Genomic DNA, 27139 nt, shown 5'->3' with positions numbered 1-27139 from the left:
AGGTTCTCAGCAGGTCTTTCTTTTCAAATCTTTTTCTTGTATATATAGGAAAAATAACATGAGTACATCGAAGTAACAACACTTACAATGCCTCAAAAAAAACCATTACCTTAAAGATTGAAAACAAAATTTTGTGATAACAAAAAAAACCTGAGCAGAAAAGTGAGAAAAAAAAAGAAAACCCATTAGGTGTACAACCCCGGAGCCACGCGTCATACAAAAAGCTTCTAAAAATAAACATCAAACCACCAGCAAGAAAAGAAAATATACTAAAAGAGTTTACAATTAGATCGTGGAAAAATTATATCAATTAACTCAAATGATAATAACGAGCAAATGAGCCCCATCTTTTCTCAAAATCAAATAAAGGTTCAAAGGTTCAACTTCTAATTTTCTCCAAACTAAGACATAGCATCACTTGAGAGAGCCGATGTATCCTTCCACTTCAACAAAATGGCCTTCCTAGCTATCAATGTAACAAATGCAATAACATGTTGGTCAGACACAGAGATACCTTGAATATTTTGAGGAACTATTCCAAAGAGCACAGTTAATTTATTAGGTTGTAAATTAATTTTAAGTGCTTTAGAAATTGTTGAGAAAACCGACTTCCAGAACTGTTCCAATATAGAACAAGACCAAAACATATGTGTCAGTGTAGCTATCTCAGTTTTACATCTATCACAATGACTATCAACATTAGGAAAGATTTTAGAAAGTCGCTCCTTTGTCAAACGATAACGATGTACAATTTTAAATTGAATCAATGAATGGCTAGCACAAATTGAAGAAGAGTTAACCAACTTCAATATCCGCATCCAGTCCTCCATCATAAAAGTCAATTTAAGTTCCTTTTCCCTGTCGTTCTCAGCAGGTCAGGCAGCATCGAATGTGAAGGGGAGGGGGAGTAACCAGTATATTCAGGCCGAGGCCCTTCATCAGGACTGGAGAGAAAGGGGGTAGAAACCAGAACAAGGAAGTGGAGATGGGAAGAATACAAGCTGGTGGGTGATAGGTGAAGCCAGGTGAGGGGGAGGAGAATGCAGTAAGTAGCTGGAAGGGGATAGGAGGATGAGGGGTGAGAGGGTAACTAGAATGAGGAATGGAAAAAAAGGAAAAAGGGAGAGGCAGTCTTGGTGAAGGGTCTCTGCCCGAAATGTTGACTCTTTATTCCTTCCTACAGATTTTGCCTGACTTGCTGAATTCCTCCAGCATTTTGTGAGTGTTACTCTGCGACTTTAATAGGAAGTATATTGGTTATTACCATTCAAAATCCTGCAAATTCTGGAATAATTTCTGCAGGTTGGAGGATAGAACAAGTAGGGGTTGTCAGAACATTGCCATCAGGGGTTAAGTATGTAAGCTGCAGGAAATTTGGGCTTTGACAAGTTGACTTCCTGTTTCTGAGCCCTGCAGAGTACAGTTTCCTGTTTTGCAGTGACATGCATAAATTATTATTTTTTTATATTTTTAATTCTCGTTCATAAAATAGTAAATCTGTTTTGTATGGGTTTGTCATTAACACACACACACACAGGGAGTCACTGTTAACTACTCAGAGATGGACAAACAAACAGACAGACACACTATGTTAAAGAGACAGAAAGACACACACACACACACACACTCACACACACAGATAGGCAGACACATACCCACATGTATACCACACAAACTAACATACAGCTGCAGATGACTGGAAAGCACAAGGTAGTCTGAAACAGGAAAAGACAAATTACATCAAAACTGTTCAGCAAAATGCACAACCACAAACTATGTTCCTTTGTCTAAGTCTTTTAATTAATTATTTTACAGGAAATGGGCGTTGCTGGAAAGGTCGACATTAGTAGCCCATTCCTGTTAACGTGACCAGATTGTTCACTGAGGCACTTCAAAAAAGGATAAGTTATGTTCAGGAAAGGACAGCAAATTCCCTTTCCTAAATGAACGTTATTAAATGGACTGAGATTTCACAGTAACCTGAAAGGTTTTTGCTGTGTCTCTGTGGTTAGTGCCATTGCTGTATAGTTAATAGTTTAAGAGGGTTCAGAAACCACTCCAGAGACTGAAGCATGAACTCTAGGCTGACGGTACCGGTGTATTACTGATGGAGTGCTGCACTGCTGTTGTTGTCTTTTGGCATCATCTGCCCTCAATGGAGTAGGTGGAACGTTCCTGTCAGTCTACCTGGCCAATATTTATTCAGCAACGAATAGACTTTCTAGTCATTATCTTGTTGATTGTGAAATCTTGCTGTGCTCTGAGTATCGTCCACATTTCCTACTGATGGTGATTTGAACTGTAATCCCTGGTTGTGGAGCACTTTGAAGTCTTATGAGGAACTAAAAGGGTTTGTTGAATCTCAAGACCCTTCCTTCCAGCTTCAATTCCTTTGGTAGAGTCATAAATAATTCAATCCTACTTCTTTCATCCAATTGAAAATCTGCTGTTTTTCTGGAAACATGAGGGTGACTATTTCCATTTTGTTCAGCATCACTCTAGAACATCTGACCTTTGGTTCCCCTCGTGTCCTCGACTGTCAGAACAACTCTACTCTCAGGACTAGGTTAGTGATGTTTGGGCAGGGTCCCAGGTCAAAGTGCTCTTCCCAGCACAGCCCCACCATGGAATGCCTGCTAGGCGAAGAAGTACCTTCTCCTCATACTTCTACCCTTCTACCCCACCGCCTCCTCCTTCACCTCCAGCGCCGTGCTGCATCGGAGCTGTAAGTGAGGCAGAACAATGTCTTCAGCAGCTGCTTAGCTGCAGATTTCTGTTCAGCCAGATGAAATTCAGTTCCAAATCCGGTATCATCTTGGAAACTCATGGTGTCTCTGGTCAAGATGATAGAGTCTGCGCCTCTCACCACCCCAAACCTCTTTATCTGGTATAGCTCTGTATTGCAGCTGTATAGGATCCTGGTCAGACCCCACTTGGAGTACTGTGCTGAGTTCTGGTCGCCTCACTACAGGAAGGACGTGGAAACCATAGAAAGGGTGCAGAGGAGATTGACAAGGATGTTGCCTGGATTGGGGAGCATGCCTTATGAGAATAGGCTGAGTGAACTCGGCCTTTTCTCTTTGGAGCAACGGACTTGATAGAGGTGTATAAGATAAGGAGAGGCATTGATCGCGTGGGTAGTCAGAGGCTTTCTCCCAGGGCTGAAATGGCTAGCACGAGAGGGCATAGTTTTAAGGTGCTTGGAAGTAGGTACAGAGGAGATGTCAGGGGTAAGTTTTATACGCAGAGAGGGGTGAGTGCGTGGAATGGGCTGCCGGCGGCAGTGGTGGAGGCGGAAACGATAGGGTCTTTGAAGAGACTGCTGGACAGGTACATGGAGCTTAGAGAAATAGAGGGCTATGGGTAAAGCCTAGGTAGTTCTAAGGCAAGGACATGTTTGGCACAGCTCAGTGGGCTGGAGGGCCTGTGTTGTGCTGTAGGTTTTCTACGTTTCTATGACTGTTTTCTTTCTCTGGGTACTTTAGGTTTCTCTGGCCAGCACTGTGAGGTGAACGTGGATGACTGCCCGGATCACCAGTGTGACAACGGAGGGCTGTGTGTGGACGGGGTGAATACCTACAACTGCCAGTGCCCCCCAGAGTGGACAGGTAAACACTCAGACAGATCGCCTCACCTCAAGCCTGCCGGGCTGCCTCCTGTGAGAAGCCTTCTACTCTTGTTTGTAAGGTTCAGTGGTCTCTTTCCGAGAAATGGGGCTTACTGGTCCACAGCTGATAATAAAGCTGTTCCAGTCTTCGAATGTGATCACTCAACCATCAAAAGCCATCGTCTGCTGTGGTGCTGGACTCTGAAATTCCTGCCCGAATCCTGTTCACTCCCTCCTCTCCCTTTTTGGTGCCTTTAGCATCCTTTGAGTTCCAGCCCTTATGTCGGCTTAGTGTCAACCTTTTGTGATGACATCCGGCAAAGAGGCGGAATGTTTCTCTGTCAGTGCCTGCTGCTATGGGATCTCCTCAGAGGGAGAGGTACTGCCACCGGAACCCATCTGGAAGGCAAGAGACCTCTATGAAATAGCTAACTAAAAATGGCCTCCAATTGAGGCTCCTACCCTTCCAAAGGTTGACCGGCTGTGACACATTCAACCCCAGAGAGCGTCACAGTCCTCGCATGGTGTTCACTCCGGGGTGGAGGGGTCACATGGGAGCAAGAACGTGCTGTTTATCACCTTGTCTGGCTGCCCCCGTTTTTAGAGCCCAGATCCTCTTCCAATATCATAACTGGGAGGTTCTTCCCCTTCCCTCTGCTACACGTTACAGCTCAGGGGCTTAGTTTGTGATTTTCTGAGGGATTTTCTTTCTCCATTCTCCAATGCCTTTGCCACAGGCCAGTTCTGTACTGAGGATGTGGATGAGTGTCAACTCCAGCCCAATGCCTGCCAGAATGGAGGGACCTGCCACAACAGCAATGGAGGCTACAACTGTGTTTGTGTCAATGGCTGGACTGGAGACGACTGCAGTGAGAACATTGATGACTGTGCCATCGCTGCCTGCTACACTGGGGCCACATGCCACGATCGTGTTGCCTCCTTCTACTGCGAGTGTCCCCATGGAAGGACAGGTAAAACAGGAATGTCTTCGTATATCACACTAATCACCTGCCTCTGACCTTTGCCTGCTTCTAACCTATCATCACCTTTAACCTCTCACCCTCTCTGACCTGTCATCACCCCGGAGATCTCACTGTCTCTGACCTGTCATCACCTAGGAGATCTCAGTGCTTTTGACCTGTCATCACCTAGGAGATTTCACTGTCTCTGACCTTTCGTCACCCCAGAGATCTCACTGTCTCTGACCTGTCATCACCATGGAGATCTCACTCCATCTGACCTGTCATCACCCTGGAGATCTCACTCCATCTGACCTGTCATTACCAAGGAGATCTCACTGTCTTTGACCTATCATCACCAAGGAGATCTCGCTGTCTCCGACCTGTCATCACCACGGAGATCTCACTCCATCTGACCTGTCATCACCCTGGAGATCTCACTCCATCTGACCTGTCATCACCCTGGAGATCTCACTGTCTTTGACCTATCATCACCAAGGAGACCTCACTACCTCTGACCTGTCATCACCCCGGAGATCTCACTACCTCAGTACTTTTGCCATCTCCGAACTCTTGCTGCTTTTGTCTCAAAGCAGCATCTGATTACCAATGATCTCTTGTTTCTATCCTTGACCTTCTGTTCTCTCTCTCACTGCTGTTCTCTGAACGTGCTGCCTCTGCTCCTTCTGCCTTCTGATCTTAGCTCCGCAGCTTTTTCACCAGCATTGATCTCGAACCTTACCACCTTTACTGCTGCTGAATCTTCCCCGTTTCTGATCTTTCACACCAATCCACGTTTGAGATGTTTAGTAGGATGGACGCGGACAAATAGACTGCTTGAAGAATAGGAGTCTCGAGGGCTGGAGGAGCGAAGGGGCCTGGAGACTGAACATCACAACTTATTGAATAAATCAATAAGAATATTCAAAATTCAGCATCACTTCTAAAGTAAAATTCAAAAGTAGAGGAATTGCATCAAATTGTGGAACTTTGATTAGATACCATTTTGACAGTTCTGCTCCTCAAGTTACTAAAGTGGTCACGGTCGTTGTGGAGTTGATGGGTGAAAGGGCTTACTTCTGTGCTCTATCTCTCTTTGACTCAGGAGAATTGTAGGAAGCGTAAACAGAAACAGAGCTGTACAAGGACGACAGCAGAACTGACAGGTGTCAGCCACAAGGAAGGACTAAAGGTTGTGGCTCGGTTCTCCGGAATAGAGACGGCTGACTGAGGTTATTAAAATAATGAAGGTGCTTGATAGGCAGATGGTAGAGAAAATGTTCCCTGTGTGGAAGACAAAGTGCCCAAGGTCTCAACATGCTTATCAGAATCAGGTTTATCATCACTGACAAATGTCATGGAATTTGTTGTTTTGCAGCAGCAGTGTAGAGCAAGGCATGAAAACTATTATAAATTATGAATTTAAATATACATAGCAAAAGACGAATATTGAGGTAGTGCTCACGAGTTCATGTTCTGTTTAGAAATCTGACGGCGGAGGGAAGAAGCCGCTCTTCAAACATTGAGTGTGTATCTTCAGGCTCCTGTCCCTCCTCCCCGATGATAGTAATGCAAAGAGGGCAAGTCCAGGATGGCGAGGGTCTTCAGCAATGTATGCTGCCTTCCTGAGGCACTGTTCACAGGTTCGCTTATTTACCCAGAGAGAACAGAATGCAGGAGTGCTGAGAATGATTTGCGCAGTCCATGAAAAGGGAATCCGGGTATGGAGCTGAAGGAGAGAGGGAAAAGAAGAAGTGAGTGAAACGACATGAGATGGGACGAAGCTTGTGTTCAGCATAAACAATAGAACAGACCAAATGGGCCAAACGGCCTTCTCACACTGTAAAATTCTTATCTGAACCAGATTTTAAGCAAAGGATTAGGTGCATGATTGATGGAATGGGTGTGTGGGAATTTGGGATACTGTTCATGTGAAGGAAAGACTGGATGGCTGACTGGCCTGTTTGCTCGTGGTATACCCTCCCTGCTGACCCTCTCTCCTTTTTGCCTGCTGTATAGGCCTGTTGTGTCACCTGAACGATGCCTGCATCAGTAACCCATGCCACGAGGAAGCCAACTGCAGCACCAACCCTGTCAACGGGAAGGCGATCTGCATGTGCCCAGCTGGGTTCTCGGGGACCGCCTGCAAGCAGGACGATGACGAGTGCTCTTTAGGTAACGCAGGAAACCTTCAATCCTGTATCTTTGCTCGCATTTCCTTCTCCCGTCCTGCAGTGAGGTTCAGCCAACCCTTCCTAAAGTGGTTAGATCACTGGGAGAATAGGGGGAGAGAAATGCTTGAGTCTGGACTCACCTGGTAGAATGAGTCTCCAGAGGCAGAGGAGTGGATGGCGGGAGGGAAGCACCGCGGGAGTGCAGGACGGTGGAGAACCTTGTGCGATGATCTTTTAAAGCTCTCTCTTGTGTGGCCTTCCGCAGGTTCTAACCCTTGCGAACATTCAGGGAAGTGTATTAACACCCTGGGCTCCTTCATGTGCCAGTGCCTGCCCGGCTACCACGGCCCTCGATGTGAACTGGACTTCAACGAGTGCATGTCCAGTCCATGCCAGAACGATGCAACCTGCCTCGACCTGATTGGACAGTTCCAGTGCATTTGCATGGCCGGTAGGTGCAGAAGCCCTCGGTCATGAAGGGCATCAGCTGGGAGAGGTGGTGGGAGACGGAGGATGGTGTCAGGACCACTGCTCCCTCTGATTTACATCAATCACCTGCTTAGACAGAACATAATCAGAGACAAGCATCGAAGCCTGCACCTAACATAACACGGTAGGTAATGAAGAGGACGGTCACAGACAAAGGAAGCCTACAGTTGGTAGACAATCATGAAAGAGAAACACTAACTCATTGGTACAACTTTACAGAGGACTCAGAAACATAACTGGGGAGTAGGCCCACCAGAGTGGCAGAACAAGTTGACATGGCTGCTGAGAAAGAGTCTGTGGAATCCTGTGTTCGATAACACAGGACTGGTATATAAAAACAAAGCTATTGTGCCAGATGATTGGGGAAATGAGTTCAGGGCCCAGAGGGGAATGTACAACATAAATCTGGAAACAGTAATTTCGAGCTATAATAGTCATCATGCCCAATTGGTTAACTAACACTTACGCAGATCCTTGTCTGGTCTGTGTCACTCATGCCCCGCACCAACATGGATTGACAGCTACCTGTGGAAATCTGGATAAGACCACCCTCCCAGGCAGCGATGGGTGAGGGGACAAGGGCAGTCTGCATCAGCTCCTGGCCACTCAGTCTGTGCCTGGTGGCACCCATGTTGGCAGGTATGGGTTGTGACCTTGAAACTGGATCGGTCTGGGCCTCAAATCCACCAAGGATCAGTACTGAACGTCACTAGCACAGGAAGCAATTACGTCTTCAGCATTCTCAATTCACACGGAGGTTCAGTTAACCAACAGAGCCTAAGACTTGACTCTGTGTTTGGGGTTCAGGCATCACAATGACCATGAGTACCCATACTTGGCTGTGGTTGGGTTGGGTGCAACTTGGGTTGTAATCTTCCATATTCAGTAGATCAGACAGGGAAATTCTAGGCAGTTTCCAGAGTAGGTTACATGGTCAGCACAACATTGTGGGCTGAAGGGCCTGTAATGTGCTGTAGATTTCTATGTTCTTTGTTCAGAAGGCCTGCTTGTCAAGATTGACGTGGCTAAGATCACTACACATATGGACACAGGATGGGAATGGAGAGATCATTCTCTTTGCGGGGAACCTTACTTTACGTCCATTGAGAGTGTTTGACCATGAAAAGTGAGGCAGAAATCTGGACAACTTTTCTCTGGGTCATTCCTAGAATGGGATCACTAAATTTTGTTGGGAAATCTATCCGCGGATCCAGGGCAGAGGTGAGATCTGCATCTGGCAGGGTCGGATTGCTGAGTGAGCAAAAAGAAAACAATTTGTTTTGTGTGCTACACTTTATAGTGGGAACAAGTGGGAAATAGCCTCTAGATGTTAACGGGAGAAAATAAATATTTCCTCCCCTCTGTCTCTAATCCTAGGAATGTTCGTGATGAAGCATCTGAGATGGAAATGGTTAATTCTGTGTGTTAAAAAATTGCAGGTTACACAGGACTCTACTGTCAGATTGATACCGACGAGTGTGCCAGTAATCCATGCTTAAACAAGGGCAAGTGTATCGACAAAATCAACGAGTTTGAGTGCGAATGCCCTTCAGGTTAGTGCCAATAAACATTCGTACTCACCCCAACCCCCACCACATCCTCTGTGTGCTGTGAGCAAGGCCAGGGATTAATCCCGGCCTGCGGGCAGGCTTTAGCTGCCAAGACAAGGCCTACATGCTCTCCCAACCCCCTCACTACGGAGCAATCGGTCAACTGCCAAAATCATTCTGCTCATAACAACTGAAACTAGGAAAATGAAAATAATAAATTCAATAAAAAAAGACCAGTCATTTTTCTGATAAAATGCTTGAGTGTGCCCAATATATTGATTATCAGACATTTGAGGGACTTGCATCAGTGCTGCGCACGGCACTCTACACACACCCCTCTCTGTTCTAACTTTAAAAGCAGATTATTTATAACGTATTTTCCCCTTCGCCTCTCAACTCCTTAACAAACGTCCAGACCGGCAAAAGTATACAAGCAAAAGAACACAACAAAAAGAATGCCAATACTTATACAAATCGTCAAACCTGCACCACATTTTAATAAGGTAAAGATGAACCCTGCTCAACATTTCAATGTAGCAAGGGCCCCCACACACTGACCCTCACTGGGGTATGGGCCCCCACACACTGACCCTCACTGGGGATGGGTCCCCCACACACTGACCCTCACTGGGGATAGGTCCCCCACACACTGACCCTCACTGGGGATGGGCCCCCACACACTGACCCTCACTGGGGATGGGTCCCCCACACACTGACCCTCACTGGGGATAGGTCCCCCACACACTGACCCTCACTGGGGATGGGTCCCCCACTCACTGACCCTCACTGGGAATGGGTCCCCCACACACTGACCCTCACTGGGGACTGGTCCCACACACACTGACCCTCACTGGGGATGGGTCCCCCACACACTGACCCTCACTGGGGGACGGGTCCCACACACACTGACCCTCACTGGGGAATGGGTCCCCCACACACACTGACCCTCACTGGGAGACGGGTCCCACACACACTGACCCTCGCTGGGGGACGGGTCCCACACACACACTGACCCTCACTGGGGTATGGGCCCCACACACACTGACCCTCACTGGGGGACTGGTCCCACACACACACTGACCCTCACCGGGGGACGGGTCTCACACACACTGACCCTCGCTGGGGGACGGGTCCCACACACACTGACCCTCGCTGGGGGACGGGTCCCACACACACACTGACCCTCACTGGGGTATGGCTCCCACACACACTGACCCTCACTGGGGGACAGGTCCCACACACACTGACCCTCACTGGGGGACGGGTCCCACACACACTGATCCTCAGTGGGGACGGGTCCCACACACACTGATCCTCACTGGGGGGTGAGATTGATAGGCAGAAGGAGGGGGTTAACAGGCTGCATCTGACGTGTGTTAAAGTGAGGAAGAAAAGAGAGAAAGAGGAGAGAAAGAAGGCAGGCTCTGTGGTAGAGGAGATTGTTAGGAGATGGTGAAGAGGGAAGAGTTGAGGAATAGGTGGAGGGCAAGAGGCAATGGAGGAATTCTGGAAGCTGACTGAAGAATGAGGAAGGCTGTTGCTGAACAAAACGTGCAATAAGAAATGAACCGTGGTCTGAATGGAGTCTGAGGGCTTTGTGTACCAGGAGCGAATGGCAGGGAGTTGTGAAGTTCAGGGACGCTGGCTGTCAATGGCTGGTGTCAGTGTGAGGTCAGGACCATTCAACTTGCCATTCTCAGTAACCATGGAGCCCCCACCGCACAACTGGGAAATGCTGCCTCGGAAAAACGACCTCGAGTAGCCCTTTCTCCCAGAGCAGCTGGAGAGGCCGCACACTCTTCGGCAGCTGATGTCCGGAGTCAACCGTTCCCCAGCCCCACTGCTCAGTCAGACACACACACACAGATACACACACACACACACACACACACACACACACACACACACACACACACACTCACAGACACACACAGATACACGCACACACACACACACACACTCACAGACACACACAGATACACGCACACCTCACAGATACACACACACACACAAACACACACACACTCAGATACACGCATACTCACACACAGAGATACACACACACACACACACACACACAACAGTCTCACTGGAAGTGAAATGTGATCTGAATGGAGTCTGACAACTTTACATGTGAGAGTAAACACCAGAAAGTTGTGAAGTTCAGGGACACTGCTGTCTCAGGTTCTACATCATAAAGTTTGTTCTGAATTGCCATGCATCTTGGAGTAACACACACAAAATGCTGGAGGAACTTGAAAGGTCAGGGAGCGTTTATGGAAATGAATAAAATAGTTGACATTTCAGGCCAAGACCCTTTCTGCCAACCTGCTGCGTTCCTCCAGCGTTTTTTGTGTGTTGCTCTGGATTTCCAGCATCTGCAGATTTTCTTGTGTTTCTGCTTCTTACAGTGATGAGAATGCTCTGGTTAGGCTGCATAAATTGACCTCTTCACCTCCTGTCCCATCTTAAGATCCCTCCTTAGACTCAACCAGTGAACCTCTTCCTCTAGTACTCTTTAAGTCTTAAAGCACCTCTCTCCTTGCTCACCCATCCTTTGGTATCCTGTATCAATACCCAGTGCAAAATCCTGCCTCATTTCTGGCCTGGTCACCCAGTTCTGTGTTAACTCCTCAGGATTCAATGGTAACTTGTGTCAGATCGATGTGGACGAGTGTGCGAGCACGCCCTGCAAGAACGCAGCCAGGTGTGTCGACGGACCGAATAAATATCACTGTGAATGCTTGGAAGGTCAGTGCGCACGCTCCCCATCACCTTCCATCCTCTCTGAGCAGCGAGTCGCTCTGATGCCCCCTCTTTCCTCCCCCTCCCCCCTCAGACTTGCCTTTGCTCCACTCTCCAATCTTCACCTCACCTTATCACGTCTGGTTAGACCTTCTCTCCTCAGCAACTTCCTGCCGGGTTTTTCTGCTCTGTGGGCCTCTGCTGTGTCGTCAGAGCTTCCGCCTAATAAATTGAAGCTCGCTTTAATTCTTCATTAATGAACACTATTGGTTTCTGATGCAAGCAGAGGCCCATCACAGGAATATATGCATGTGTGTGGTCTACCTGCCTGCGTGCATTTACATGTGTGTGATTCCATGTGTGGTCTACCTGCCTATGTGTGTGTACAAAATGTGTTTGCGTGTGTGTGTGTGTCTGTCTGTCTGTCTGTGCTTGTGTATACATGCACTGGTGTTATCTATCCTCTGGCCTTTTTACCCCTATCTCTCTCTCTCTCTGTCTCTCTGTCACTCTCTCTCTCTCTCTCTCTCTCTGTCTTTCTCTCTCTTTCTGTTTCTCTTTCTCTCTGTCTCTCCCTCTCCTTTCTCTCTCTCTTTCTATCTCTCTCTCTCCCCCTCTCTCTCTGTCTCTTTCTGTCTCTCTCTCTGTCTCTGTCTCTCACTCTCTCTCTCCCCCTTCTCTCCCCCACTCTCCTCCCCTCTCTCTTTCTCTCTCCCCCTCTCTCTCTGTCTCTTTCTGTCTCTCTCTCTCCCTCTGTCTCTCTCTCTCTCTCTCCCCCACTCTCCTCCCCTCTCCCCCTCATGCTCTCTCTCCCCCCTCTCTCTCTCTATCTCTCTCCCCCTCTCTCTCTGTCTCTTTCTGTCTCTCTCTCTGTCTCTGTCTCTCACTCTCTCTCTCCCCCCTCTCCCCCACTCTCTTTCTCTCTCTCTCTGTCTCTGTCTCTCACTCTCTCTCTCCCCCTTCTCTCCCCCACTCTCCTCCCCTCTCCCCCTCATGCTCTCTCTCTCCCCCCCTCTCTTTCTCTCTCCGCCTCTCTCTCTGTCTCTGTCTCTCACTCTCTCTCTCCCCCCTCTCCCCACTCTCTTTCTCTCTCTCTCTCCCCCTCATGCTCTCTCCCCCCCCTCTCTCTCCCCCCTCTCTGCCTCTCCTGATGTTCTCTGCCTTTGAGGTTGATTGATTTTTTGCTCTGCTCTAGGTTTCACGGGCACTCTTTGTGAGACTGACGTCAATGAGTGTGAGCAGGATCCCTGTCACTATGGGACGTGCAAGGATGCCATTGCAACCTTTAACTGCGTGTGTCTTGCGGGCTACACGGGCCGTGTCTGTGACATCAACATCAACGAGTGCCAGAGCCAACCCTGCCAGCACGGCGGCACCTGCCAGGACAAGGTGGATGGCTACTCCTGCTCCTGCCTCAAGGGAACCTCAGGTAATGATCTCTTTCTCCTGCTATTTTACTCCTCCTCTCTCTTCATCCCCTTCTCCTTTTGCTCCCTTTTCACCTTTCTCAACTTCTGTCAAGACTTTATTTTCCCTTTCACTCTCTTATCTGTCACCCTTCCTCTCTCTCTCTTTCTCTCTCCCCCTTCCTCTCTCCACTTCCTCTCTTCTCCTTTCTCTCTCCCTTCTATTTCTCCCCCTTCCTCTCTCTCCCCATCTCTCCTCTTCCCTACTCTTCCTTTTCTCTCTCCTGCTCTCTCTTACTGCTCACTCACGAACCTTTTTGCCAGCAGATCCATAGTTCCCCATCCACCATTCTCTTCCCGAAAAAACAGACACCTTCCTACTCTCTGTGTTTTCTCTCGCGTGTCCTCCCGCGTTGCAGCCAACACTCAGACTTCAGGCAAAACGTTCAAACGGTTGTTCAGTTTATTGTCTCACTGCTGTTTGTGGCATCTTGCTGAATTTGAAATGCCTGCCTCCCTTCCTAGAGGAAAGAACTGAAGGAGAGGCAGTGGGTATTCTGATGCTGTGAAAGGTGCTATGGAAATGCAACTCTTTCTAGCTTTGAACTGAAGTTTCTTAGGTTCTCAGTTTTCCATTGTGTTGTTGGATGATCGAGTTTCATAAAGTTTAGCTATTGTATTATTTACCCACAGGTGAAAACTGTGAAACAAACTTGGATGACTGTGCCAGCAACCCCTGTGAATATGGCAATTGCATTGATCAGATTAACAGCTACGACTGTGTCTGTGAGATGGGTTACACTGGTAAGGCCAATTTTCACCCCTGTAACACTCCCTCTGCTAGTCCAGTGCTGAAACCTTTGTCCATAACTTGTTAACTGTGTTCCAGTCCTCTCTGAGCAAGCCCACCATCTTCTCAGTTCATCCAGAACTTCATTTCCCATAACATGCTCACACAGCAGCTCATCCACTCTCCCAGCCTCAGAACTCTGGGCACTTGACCGAATCCTTACCTTTCTCAGCTATACCATAGGCTGCCTGTGCTCCGGGCTGGGAATTCCCTCCCTCAATCTCTTCACCTCTCTTTTCTCCTTTAAACTGCTCTTTGGAACGCAGCACTTTGATCAAAGCTTTTGTCCTGATACTCCACGCGGGTGGACGTGAAACTTTGTGTGACCTCACTGTTGTGAGCTCTCCAGTTCTGTTTCACCATCTTAGCCTCATAGTATGAGTGTTGCTGACATTACCCTGATGTACCACGTTTAACCCACCGGCAAGCATTGCAAAACCTCTTGCTGACCAGTCCTTTGAACTCCAGCACTTTGCTCCAACGCATTTCTGCAACATTTCTCAGTCTCCTGAACTTTAATCCAGGCCAAAGTGTCACTTTTGTTGAAAGAGATTTTGTCTCCTATTATGTTCCCTGTAAGCTAATGCTGAGTCTGAGCAATTTACAACTGGTCGCCAGCCTCTGAGTAGGTGGGAACATGAACATCTCTGTTTCCAAGTGACATAGGAGGCTGTTCAGCCCATCAAGCTGTGTTAGTTCTCAGGACAATCCCATCAAACTTGTGGAGACACAAGCAGCTGCAGATGATGAAATCTGGAGTAAAAAATAAACCACTGGAAGAACTCGGCAAATTAAGCAGCATCTGTGGAGAAAATTGGCAGTATGTTGACATTTTGGGTTGAAACCTCCTTATCCCCATTCCCTCGTTCCTCATTCACAATCCTCCGACCCCATCCTCATTCTAATCACCCCTCACCCTACAACTTCCTGATGTCTCAGAATCCATTCTTGACCCCGTCTCTTAACACACAAACCCCTCTGTATTATCACTCCACTATTTTACACCCCCTCCCGCACATCTCGTTCCCCTTCCCCCCTGCATTCTGCCTCCCTATGCACCTTCTGCCACTCTCTGAACGGCGAGACACAAAGACCCTTCCCTCTGGGTGTGCCCGACCAACTTGGCCAAATTGAGGTTATGGGCTTCGGCAGCTCTGGTCCTCTGGGCCTCACGCCCGCCTCTTTAAGGAGGGTGCCCGCTAATTGGGGGAACTTAAGTGCCACTTTACTAGGCCAAAAGGCTGAGCGAGAACATTTGAGTTGGCGTTGCCGGAGCAACCAGGGCTCTGCCCAGGCCCAGTAAATGGGACCAGGTAAGCAGAGGAGCTGGAGTGAAAAGAGTGACTGTCATCAGTCAGGCTGAGCTCACTGAATCTCAGGAGTATCGTGTTCCTTCTCCCAGCACAAGTGCACGCTCGCACTCACGCTGGCTCTGTCTCGCTTTCCCGTGTCCCCCTCCACCGCTGACCTTTCACTCTCTCTTCCCCCCTCCCTCCTTCTCTCACTCTCCCTTTGGAATGGGGAGATTCGGGCAGCCTTCCCCCCACCCCCCAAACTACAGCACCTGACTGACAGGGCACCCAGAAGCTGAGAGGCTTAGGGACCGGGTACAGCTGCCGCTGAGGAGGGAGACTGACTTTTCAATAAAGCGCCCATTATTCAGCAGCAGCCCATCTGTTGGATTGGGTTTCAGGGCCAAGCCACTCCACCAGTCCTGCTTTCAAAGATCTGGGGCAACTGAAGCACAAGACAAGCCCGTAATCTGAGAAAACCCAGGTCTTGAATGTTGTTTCTTTGTTTCGGAGTTGAGGAGAGATTTAATTCTAAAGGGAGTCATTTCACGTCAGTTCAGTGCTGAATCCGTCACGGAACGGCATTGTTGAAGTCTAAATTGGAAATGTTGAGAAGGAGCAGGGCTGAAACAGTCTGAGCATCCAACTCCAGATTCCTCTTTCTGTCCAAAACATCTTCCTTTTGTAGACACTGACCCTCACTGGGAGACGGGTCCCACAGTAACTACCAATGCCCCTCCCACATTACCAACCCCACCCACACTAACTACCAACCCCCCACACTAATGACAACCCCCTCCCACATTAACTCCCAATCATGCCCTCACATAAACTTCTGATCCCTCTCGCACACTAACTGCTACCCCATCTCCCATACTAACCCCTGACCCATTCTCCCAGTCCCCTTCTCGTGTGGTGATTCCAGGCTATAACAGTGACAATAAGAAAATACTTTTAAAATTCTTTGTGCCTTCCTGAGGAGATGTCAGGCTGTGTGTGTGTGATTTTTTCACCTGCCCTATTTTCCCTTCTTGCTTCAAGCTGTGGGATTCTCTCTATAAATCCCACTCTCGGCCTTCTCCCAGACTCCCCTCACTGACCCGTTGTTTGGGAAGCTGCCTGACCTGGCTCCCTCTCCGGCACACAACCTGACCTCTCTTGGTAAAGGGTTTGATCCTTTGCTGTATGAGTGTCATACTGTGCATCTGTGGGACTCTGTGACACTTGCTGCCACCTCATTCCCACATCGAAAAATGTGCACTTCTTTCCCGCTATTCCTTTAATACCATTCATTTATTTGCCGTGATGATCCTCATTAGTATTCATGCCTTCATTGCAATACCTTTATTAATATTCATGTATTCACCACAATGAGGTTAATATGCATGTTTTAGCATCATGTCCTGATTAATATTCATGTATTCACTACTGTCTTTGTTAATATTAATGTTTTGACTGTGCATTCCAGGACCAATGTGTAACATTAACATCGATGAGTGTGCATCAAATCCTTGTCACAATGGAGGAACTTGCAAGGATGATATCAATGGCTTCACATGTATCTGCCCAGAGGGTTATCACGACTTGGTGTGCTTCTCTGAGGTCAATGAGTGTAACAGCAACCCCTGCATCCACGGGGAGTGCAGGGATGACCTCAATGGGTGCGTACTCTTCGATCATATGAGTGGTTGGACAATAGGGTGAACGGGGAGGTGGGGGTGAGGTAAGGGGAAAACAACCTGGGGAGCTTTATTTTGTACCTAACCTGCACCTGCGTGAGTCTGGTAATGTCCAGGCTGGTGTTTATTCCGTATCAAACCCAAATCACCTCTGCCACCAAATCGATGAAACATGTAGGGAGAGCTGTATTCTGTCTCTAACCGATATTGCCCCAGCCCTGGGGATGTCTAATGGTATGTATGGATGATTGTGTATGTGGTATCCAAACCTTGCTATTCCTGCCACAGGGGTGTTCAAAGGACTCTGTAGTGGGATTTTTACTGGGTATCTAATCCCTATGGTCTTTGATGGGATCATGTAGAAGGAGCTCTCATCTCTACCTAATCAGTGTTGTACCTGCCAAGGTTGTGTTTGAGGAAATTTTATTCTCTATTTTACCTGTTTTACCCAAGATTACCTGTAATCCTACCTGCTCTATTTTACCTGTAATCTTACCTGCTGTATTTTACCTGTCTTGCCCAAGATTACCCGTAATCTTACCTGTTTTACCCAAGATTGCTTGTAATCTTACCCGTTTTACCTAAGATTACCTGTAATCTTACCTGGGAAATGTGGGAACATTTGACAGGGACACGTGTGAAACCCGTTTCTGCTGCCATGCCCTGGGGTGCGTGGTGGGGCCTTTACTCTGTATCTGTGGAGAGTCTGATGAGATCGGGCTGTCGAACTCACTCTGTTCTTCCGCCTGACAGGTACAGCTGCGAGTGCATCCCCGGCTGGACAGGCATGAACTGTGACCTGAACATCAACGAGTGCGAATCTCTCCCCTGTGTCAATGGTGGCACGTGTCGGGACATGAACAATGGCTACCTGTGCGACTGCCGGCCCGGCTTCAGAGGTAGGAACGAGCACGGGGAGGCTCTCTGCTGAGAATTACAGACCAGAGGATAGTACTTTCAGTATCCCTCGTTCCCGGACACGTTCCTCGTCTGGGACCCCGGACTGGGAAGGCGGTGTGCATACAACACAGCACTGTGGAGTTCTGTGAATGAATGTGTCTCTCTCTTTCATTCTCCTGCTCCCATTTTTACTTTATCACTTTCCTGTACTAGACTGATCCTAAAAGGATTGGTCATTTCAGTTTAGGAGCGTAGCACTTAGTGTAACTCTATTGCAGAGCCTGTGACAAGGGTTCAATTCCTGGCGTTGTCTGTAAGGAGTTTGTACCCTCTTTTCCTTGTGGGCTTCCTTTGGGTGCTTCGGTCTCCTCCCTTGTACGAAAGACATTTGTGTTGGTAGATTAATTGGTCACATGGGTGTAACTGAGTGGCACAGGCTCAGACCGGAAAGGACTGTTACCATCCTGTATATCTCTCTCTCTCTCTCACACACACACACACACACACACACACACACACTGCCTCTTACATTCTCTCTGTCTCTCATCTTGTACAAGTCCCCATCTTTTTCTTTCTCTTTCTCATTCTGTCTGCGGTCTTTCTTTCCCATTCTCTTATTGACTTCGCTCTGTATCTCCTTTTTCCCCTCTCTGTCTCTCTGTTGTTCTGTGTGGTTTCTGTACTGATGCATTCCTTCCTCCTTCAGGACCCAACTGTCAGACAAACATCAACGAGTGTGCGTCCAACCCGTGCCTGAATCAGGGAAGCTGCATCGATGATGTGGCCGGGTACAAGTGCAACTGCATCTTGCCGTACACAGGTGAGGCACTCAGCCGGATGCTGTCGCTGTAGTTGCTGTTCTTCCCCTTTGCGCCTTGTGGCACATCGGGAGGCTTTTTCTCCCCCTGTTTCTGTAGCATTTGACTGTTTTTTACGAGGCTGAGTTGCAAAGAGCCGACCAGATTCGAACCCGGGAACCATTCACTTTGCAGTCTGGTGCTGATGCCACTACACCACGGCCAGTCTACTGCATCACCTCAAGCTGATGTGGTGTGTTGGAACTTTTAAGATAAGGCACCAAACGAGGGACTATTAATCAAGAGTACTTGGGGAAAATCTAATGGCATGAGCTGAAGATTAGATCATTAATGAAACTTTGTGGGTCTGAATAAAAGGGTCATTTTCAAGTTAGAAGACTGTGTCAGGGGCTGAGCTGCTTTTGAGACAGCATTCGGAGTATTGTGAACAGTTTGGGGCCCTGTATCCGATGTGCTGTTGTTGGAGAATGGAAGGGTTAATGTATGAGGAGCACTTGATGGCTGTGGGCCTGTATTTGCTGGAGTTTAGAAGAATAGAGAGGAATCACATTGAAACCTACCGAACAGTAAAGGGCCTTGATAGAGTGGACAGGGCGAGGATGTTTCCAATAATGTGAGAACCCAGAACCAGAGAGCATGGCAGAGTAGAAGGGGATCTCTTTAGAACGGAAATTAGGAGAAATTTCTCAGCTGGGATATATTGCCACAGGTGGCCATGGAGGTCATTGGGTATATTTAACATGGAGTTTGATTGTTCCTTAATTAGTAAGGGTGTCAAAGGTTACAGGGAGAAGTCAGGAGAGTGGGGTTGAGAAGGAAAATAAATCAGATATTATGGAATGGCAGAACAGATTTGATGGGCCAAATGGCCTAATACTGCTCCTATATTGTATGGTATTCATAACATTCTCTGGTTATTAGACCAGGGCAAGATACACTGTTAAAAACCTTAAACCTATGCCAGACTATGGCAGAAAGGTTCTGACTATCGACTCTATGTATGCCTTTCATAATCTTATATACCTTTGTGGGCTCGTCCCTCAGCCTCCTCTGCTCCAGGGAACCAACCTCAGTTTACCCAGAGCGACACGCACAAACTGATTATCCAGTCTCTGAAAATCACTGAGGTCCTACCATTCAGGCAGACATCCTGCCAGACCTTTTCTGTGTCAGGGACCTTTTTTAAGTCAATTGGAGAGTAGGTGGGTGGTCTTAGTGCAATATCTCATCTGAAAGATAGCCCCTCTGTCAGAAATGCCAGCCCAGATAAAAGTTTCATGTCAGTCGAACTGTTGGCTCCTGACTCGGATGAAAGTCAGGCGGATTATGGCAGGGCTGGTGCCGTAGTCCCTTTCTATTTAGGAACTGAAGAACACCAGGTTCTTGGTGAGGTAATCAGTTCTAGGGCGTCTCCAGTTCCGCCGTCTCCACCCCAAACATGAAGCATCCGAAAAGCTTTCAATCTGCACTGGAAGGCTGAGTCCAGAGAGGAGTGGGGCGCTGAGACTGGTCCAAGCTGAACAAACAGTGAGCAGATTTCCTGGTGAGATGCCTACTCACGAGGAGCTGTTGATGCCTGGCTTCCTGCTCCCTGGAAACACTGGTGCAGGGGGAACAATTGCTGGAAATGGCGTCACCCTTCCTGTCTCTGCTGGGTTTCCCTGGAAACTGGTTGAGGGAAAGGTCTGCAATCACATTACACAACAAAAGGAGAGAAACCTCAGCTTTGGAAATTTTAACCCTAACAAAAAATGTAAATTAATATTCAAAAATCATTTCATCCCCATCAGACCCAGTAGGGACTGTATTGTGGTTGCAGAGACTTGGGATCCAAGTTCAGGCCAAAATAAATGGAGGTTCTGCTTCTGTTCCCAGTCCAGTGACTACTGACCCCTGGTGGAGGGTCGCTGCATCGGCTGGCATCCCCCCCCACTGCTGGTCAGTGTGCATGCGATCCACCCCCGGTGAGGGTCAATTTGCCCATTGTTAACAAGCGAACTGTGAAGCCTGAGAGAATCACACAGTGTAAACCTGCGCGAATGAGGTCATGGGGTTTCAAGATGGCCACCCCATTTGTCTTGTCCCCGTCACTAACCGAGCAGCTGTGGAACGCACTCACGGCCCTCCTCACCTTGTGCTGCCTGGCTCAGAGCGCATGTCCAACGCTTGTTTGCACTTCCCCTGCAGCACGTCCGGGAGTCCTAACGATGCTTCCCCTTTGTGTGCAGGTGTGAACTGCGAGGACGTCCTGGCTCCCTGCGCCAGTGAGCCCTGTAAAAATGGTGGCGTCTGCCACGAGTCCGAGGATTACGAAAACTTCTCATGCGGCTGCCCGGAGGGATGGCAAGGTGAGTGGCGTGCCACGTGAGGTCTGTCACACCACAAAGCTTTGAGCGTGGAACATGCCAGCGCGCACAGCGTTACGTGGAGTAGTGTGTACAGAGCGATAAGCATGAAGTACTACACACACACACACACACACACACACAGGCACACAGCACGTCAGACACGGAGCGCCTGGCATGCCATGTCACAGAGAGGGGGCCCACGCAGAGCATCACACACAGTAGTTATTGAGATGCAACACAGAATAGGCCCTTCTGGCCCTTTGAGCCACGTCACCCAGCATCCCCCGATTTAACCCTGGCCCAATCACGGGACAATTTACAGTGACCGACTAACCCACAAACCGGTACGTTTTTAGACTGTGGGAGGAAACCGGAGCACCCAGAGGAAAGCCACACAGTTGCGGCAAGAACGTACAGACTTCTCAGAGGCAGCAGCGGGATTTGAACCCAGGTCGCTGGTACTGTAAAGCGTTGTGCTAACCACTGTGCTACCATGCCGGCCTAGAGGGGGCGCCACAGAGAGACTGTCAGCACGGAGTATACCATACACACAGCGTCGCAGAGAGACCGTCGGCACAGAGTATACCACACACATAGCTTTGCAGTCAGAATGTCCACACATCAAAGCCCAGAGCGCCTCAAACCAGGCTCTCTTCGTGCATGCAGTTTCACATTCAGTCTGTTACGTGGTGTGGACCAAAAACCTCAAGTCTATTCAAATCCCAGCACAGCGGCTATGGCATTTAAATACACTCAATTATCTGGAGTTTGGAGCAAGAATTAGAATGAAGATTGCACAGATGACCGTGACCCTGAGTGACAATGTTACTAAAGCCCCTCCAGTTCACTGATACGCTCCAGGGAGGAGATCTGACACCTGACTCCAGAGTTGCCCTGCGTAACTGATTCTTAAATTCTTCAGAAATGTCCTAGCAACCACTATGTGTCTCACCATCACCTTCTCAAAGGGCACACAGGGGCATAAATGCAGATTTTGCCACTAATAACAAGCCCCCCCTTGAATACTTTTAAAAAAAAATTGCAATGAAGATAGGCTGTTGCACATGGCAGTCAGGTGGTAAAATTTCATGCAGCTAATGAGTGGATTCCCTCTCTCTGCAGGCCAGACCTGTGAAAAGGATGTGAATGAGTGTGTGAAGAGCCCCTGTCAGAACGGCGCCACGTGTCAGAACTCGATGGGGGGATTCCTGTGCGCCTGCCGCCAGGGCTACACCGGGACCACGTGTGAAACTGACGTGGATGACTGCCAGCCCAGTAAGTGGGGCGAGAGCAGGAGCAAGGGACTGAAAGACTGAACGACAGAATGAGAACGTGGGGAGAGGGAGGGGGGTGAGGGACATGGATAGGAAGAGAGATACAGAAATGGGGAATATTACAAAATGCAATAAGGAATTGGATACTGACACTAGGCTCAGTGGGGGGAACTCGTGCAGTAATGCCATGGATGTTCTACAAGCAGCTGAGAGGGCAATGAGAGCAGCGGTTTGACTTTTCACCCGGATGAGATAGCAGACTCTCTGAGCACTACCACAATAATGTCACACCACACCACTGACCTCCTAACAAATCAGAACTGCCCCTGACTGTTATGACATGCACCCGACTGTGCCAGCCTCTGCAATTTAGACGCTCTAACTCTCTGGAACATGGATAGAACTTCCTGAGTTCAGTACTACCTCTTCAGCAGTGTGGCTCTCCCTCATTACCATCCTATGACCAGGCCTTTGATCACGTGTTTGTTTGGTTCACCAACGAGCTTACTTTATTTTCCTGAGAAACGCCTTTGGGTGTTTTATTCTGCAAAGGGGGCCGTCGATTGGTGGCGGCCGGGAGTAACATCTTCTCCGTTCACCCCACGGCAGATCCGTGCCACAATGGAGGTTCCTGCTCCGATGGTGTGAACAACTTCCTGTGCCTCTGCCTCCCAGGATTCGGAGGCCCCAAGTGTGAAGAGGACATCAATGAGTGCGCCAGTGACCCCTGCAAAAACAACGGCAACTGCACCGACTGCGTCAACAGCTACACCTGTACCTGTCCGCTGGGTTTTGGTGGCATGCACTGTGAGAATAATGCCCCTGACTGCACAGAGAGGTGAGAGCAGGGAGCAGGGAGATGATGGGGTGCGGGAGGATGAGGAGAAAGGCTTTGGGGAAGAGGGACAGGAATGAAGAGAGGTGGAGAGAGGGAGCCCCCTCAGAGAAAGAGAGACGGCCAGAAAGAGGAAGGGATGAGAGGAGGGTTACAGATCGTAAGGGGAGCTGAGATGGTTGGGATTTTGAAAGAGTGGATTGAGGAGAGAGAATAAGGGTTTGGGAGAGAGGGCTAGAATGAGAGAAGACAAGGAAATAATTTTCCTACCTCTGACTTTATTTAATTCTGTTATTCTCTTCCTTACGATTTTTTTTATCATATCTCACACCAATTTATTCCCAGTTTTATTTTCCTCCACTTGTTTTGTTTTTGGCCACCTGCTGTCTAAAATATTCCCAATTCTCATCCATATATTTCTCTTGGCAACATTTTAAACCTTTGTTTTTGATCTACGGTTCTTTGCCTTTTCAGTTAGCCATGGATAGATTACTTTTCTCAGTGGACTGTACATTCAATGAGAATTATGAAGTATTTCTTCAAATGATTTACACGGTCTTCCTATGGGGAAACATTTCAAATTGATTTCCCAACACATCTTTCATACCTGTGAAAATGCTTTATTTAATCCACATAATTCTGACTGAATTTGACGTGACCCAGCTGGTGGCGTAGTGGCATCAGTGCCAGACTTCGGGCAAAAGGTCCCAAGTTCGAATCCAGCCGGCTCCCCTGCACACTTTCCATCCGTGCTGGGTTACGAGCTGGTGATCTCTTTGGAAACTCACCCAGCAGAAGGCAATGGCAAACCACTGCTGTAACTTGCCTTGTACGCGGTTCCCCACAGAGAGGCGTGGAAAGAAATCATCCGCTAACTGGAGAAACTCCGGATGCGACATTCCTTTCCTTTCCTCCATTTGACATTTTTTTTCCCAAAAGATCAATTATCATGAGATGATTCCCTAATTCTGTCCCATTATCCGAGCCCATCCGTGCTGTTTGCTCCAGGAAATTCTGCTCTAAATGTCGACCACCATCTAAAGGTTAATTCCAAATCTTTGTGCTCATAATCATAGTTCCATAACGGCTGTTGGACCAAAGCAATTTCTCCCTAATTATGCAATTAACTGATTCATCTTATTATGAACGTCTTTTACATTCAGATATAATATATAATATCCTCTAGCAACAACCTTGCCATTTCTTTAGCGGTTATCTATTTTTACGAGGCCAAGTTGCTAGCTCAATGCTCAAGCCAGCACGGATGTAAAGCATGCAAGGAGCCGGCTGGATTCAAACCTGGGACCACTCAACTTGCAGTCAGGTGCCAATGCCACTACACCACGGGCCGCCTAACATTCAGATACAGTGCATTTAATTTTAACCTTCTTATTTTGCATTTTTTTCCCTCAATTTGATTTGGTTTCTTGTCCTTTTACTGTTGTACTCCACTTAGCATTAGTCCTTTCTTAAAGCCTCAGCTGAACGGCCAAATCTTCTATTTTTAAATCCATATGGAGACAGTCTGAGAGGGAGGTGGTGGAAGAGCTGGGTGAGGAGGGCAGCAGAGAGAAGAGGAAGTCAGAGAGAGAGAGCATGAAGTAGAGGATGGAGTGAGAAAGGGAGAAAGAGTTAAGTCTGTAGGAGACCTTCCATCTCGGCTTCTAGACTAGTAGAGAGGAGATGACCTGAAGCTTGAGCTGAGAAGCAGGTTGTAAAGGACATCTTAGAAGAGGAAAGGCAGAGAGTTTAGGTCAATGACAGGTTAACCCCAATGGATATTCAAAATTATGAGATGGTTTTGATGAATGCTGGAGAGGATGGAGAATCGTTTACTAGAGAACATTAGTTTCAGTTAGTTGGCAACTGAACAGCGATGTTGAGAATTGTTGAGGCAGTGGATTGTTGTGCTGTCTGAATGGGACAAGATTTGGTAATAAAGGGAATTAGATAAAGTGGCTCTTTCGGTGAGTGAGCAGAGGCACGATGGGCTGAATGACCATCTCCGGGATTCAGAGAGCATGTTTCTATATACAATGTGCTTTTTTCCCCCCAGCTCCTGTTTCAATGGTGGGACTTGTGTGGACGGAATTAACACTTTCACGTGCCTGTGCCCGACCGGCTTCACGGGGAGCTACTGCCAGCATGACATCAACGAGTGCGATTCCAAGCCCTGCCTCCACGGGGGCACCTGTCAGGACAGCTACGGCACTTACAAGTGTACCTGCCCCCAGGGCTACACCGGACTCAATTGCCAGGTAAACGCCTGACGACCCAAAACAGCCCCCCCTCCCCCACACCCTAGGGGCTCTGAGGCACCGGGACTTCCCACCTGCAGCCAGACAGGGAGGAGGTGTCGATGAGGGGGGGAAGGCAGACAGTGAGGGGGGGGTGGGGTCCCGTACAGACTGGATAGGGAGTGATCACAGGGCGGGTGAAGGGAGGCGGTGTTGGTATGAAGGTGCGTGACATTTTACCAAATATTTCACAAGATGGTCAGCCAAGCTGTTCTGTGGCGGCGATGATCGGAGAGGGGGCGGCGGCTGATGTTACGGTGGGGGAGGGGGGCAGACAAGCGAGGCCCTGACCCTCTCTCCCCTTTTCTACCCCAGGACCTGGTGCGCTGGTGCGACTCGTCGCCCTGCAAGAACGGCGGCAAGTGCTGGCAGACGGGCACCACCTACCGGTGCGACTGTCAGAGCAGCTGGACGGGACTCTACTGCGACGTGCCCAGCGTGTCCTGTGAAGTGGCTGCCAAGCAGCAGGGTAGGTCCCGCAGCCCTACTCATCCCTGCCGTGGCCAACCCATCTCCTCCCCCAGGGTTCTGTCCAACCCATTGCCACACCCACCCTTCTCCTCATCAGCCCCCCCACCCCCATTCACTGTGGCTTCACCAGCCCATGCCCAACACCATCTATCTTAGCCCGGGTCAGCAATGTCCTCCCATCGCTGTCTCTATACCTCGCCAGTTTTTAACTCACCAGTGATCGCTCTCTGTGGCCCCTTGCAGGGTCGCATTCTCTGAGCTTATCCCTCTTTCAAATACACACTGCTCCCCTCTCTGTGACCGTGGCACTGTCAGTGATTGGATTCACCATGGCGCTATTGTCGGTGGCCCTGCCCCCTGCCCTCCCGCAAACAGACAAAGATAAATTATTTGATCCATTTTTCCACACGCACACCAAAGCATCGAGACATTCAGTGAAATGCCTCATTTGCGTTGACGGGCACCACCTGCAGCTGGATGGGACTCTGACGTGCCCAGCGCGTCCCGTGAAGTGGCTGCCGAGCAGCCCATTGTTAGCAGGTTCCCAGTCACCCATGCCACCATCAGTCGTCGCAGTCACCACGAACCCCGTCATTAATACTCCGTTAGCAGTCCTGCCGCTGTTGGCTCATCCTCATCCTCCCCCTCTGCAGTAGTCTCCATCCACCCTTTCTCGCTGACTCTCTCCTGGTTAACGTTCCGATCCGCAGGGGTGAAATCGGGCCAGCTCTGTCGCAACAGCGGCATCTGCATCGATGCTGGCAACACGCACCGCTGCCAGTGCCAGGCAGGTTACACGGGCAGCTACTGCGAGGAGCAGGTGGACGAGTGCACTCCCAACCCCTGCCAAAATGGAGCCACGTGCACCGACTACCTGGGCGGCTACTCGTGCGAGGTGAGCTGCTGCGACTAAAGTTCAGGGTGTGAGATCAGGGGTTTTGGGGGTCACTGTCAGAGGGCACTGGTCGAAAATCTGTGTCCCAGCTCCATTTATCAAGGGTGTGAATATCAAGGGTTAGCAGAAGCAACCATCTTTGTGGGTCGTTATCAAGGGATGGTATTATTCTGCTCCAGGGCACTATGGAAGTGAAGCTCTTCTTATCATTGGCATTCCATGACCTTGATCCAGTTTCTAGGAATATTCCAGGTGTGATTTTTGCTCTCACACCTTGTGCAGAATTAGTTTTTTAAACTTGATTTTCTTTCTTTCTCTCGCTCTCTCTTTCTCTCTCGTTTGTTCTCTCACCCCTCTCTCCCTTCTCTCTCTGTCTCTCTTCCCTCTCTCTATCCCCACCCCTCTTTCTCTCTCTCTCCCACCTCATATCTCTGTACCCCTTTCTCTCTCCTTCACCTCTTTCTCTCCCTCTCTCTCCCCTCTATCTTTCTTTTCTCCTTCTCTCTCCGCCACCCATCTCTCCACCTCCCTTCCCTTCTCTCCCACTCCC

The 27139-nt window shown here is 48.7% G+C and overlaps 1 protein-coding gene across 1 annotated transcript in view; it reads left to right on the top strand.

The window, feature by feature from the left end:
- Positions 1-27139, top strand: part of LOC134359906 (neurogenic locus notch homolog protein 1-like) — a 99782-nt gene that overhangs the window by 47314 nt on the left and 25329 nt on the right. Inside the window, exons 5-21 of the mRNA XM_063073737.1 lie at positions 3486-3608; positions 4345-4578; positions 6586-6741; positions 7006-7191; positions 8669-8782; positions 11417-11530; positions 12720-12953; positions 13624-13734; positions 16541-16733; positions 17505-17650; positions 18358-18471; positions 20698-20817; positions 21940-22092; positions 22701-22929; positions 24983-25184; positions 25539-25692; positions 26405-26589. Of these exons, the coding sequence (XP_062929807.1) occupies positions 3486-3608; positions 4345-4578; positions 6586-6741; positions 7006-7191; positions 8669-8782; positions 11417-11530; positions 12720-12953; positions 13624-13734; positions 16541-16733; positions 17505-17650; positions 18358-18471; positions 20698-20817; positions 21940-22092; positions 22701-22929; positions 24983-25184; positions 25539-25692; positions 26405-26589 (2768 nt within the window). The remainder of the gene's footprint in view (positions 1-3485; positions 3609-4344; positions 4579-6585; positions 6742-7005; positions 7192-8668; positions 8783-11416; positions 11531-12719; positions 12954-13623; positions 13735-16540; positions 16734-17504; positions 17651-18357; positions 18472-20697; positions 20818-21939; positions 22093-22700; positions 22930-24982; positions 25185-25538; positions 25693-26404; positions 26590-27139) is intronic.

This window comes from Mobula hypostoma, chromosome 21 (assembly GCF_963921235.1).
Source record: "Mobula hypostoma chromosome 21, sMobHyp1.1, whole genome shotgun sequence".
In the NCBI taxonomy this organism is placed as follows: domain Eukaryota; kingdom Metazoa; phylum Chordata; class Chondrichthyes; order Myliobatiformes; family Myliobatidae; genus Mobula; species Mobula hypostoma.
Note: the sequence above shows the minus strand (reverse complement) of the source record. Positions and strands in the feature narration are given on the sequence as shown.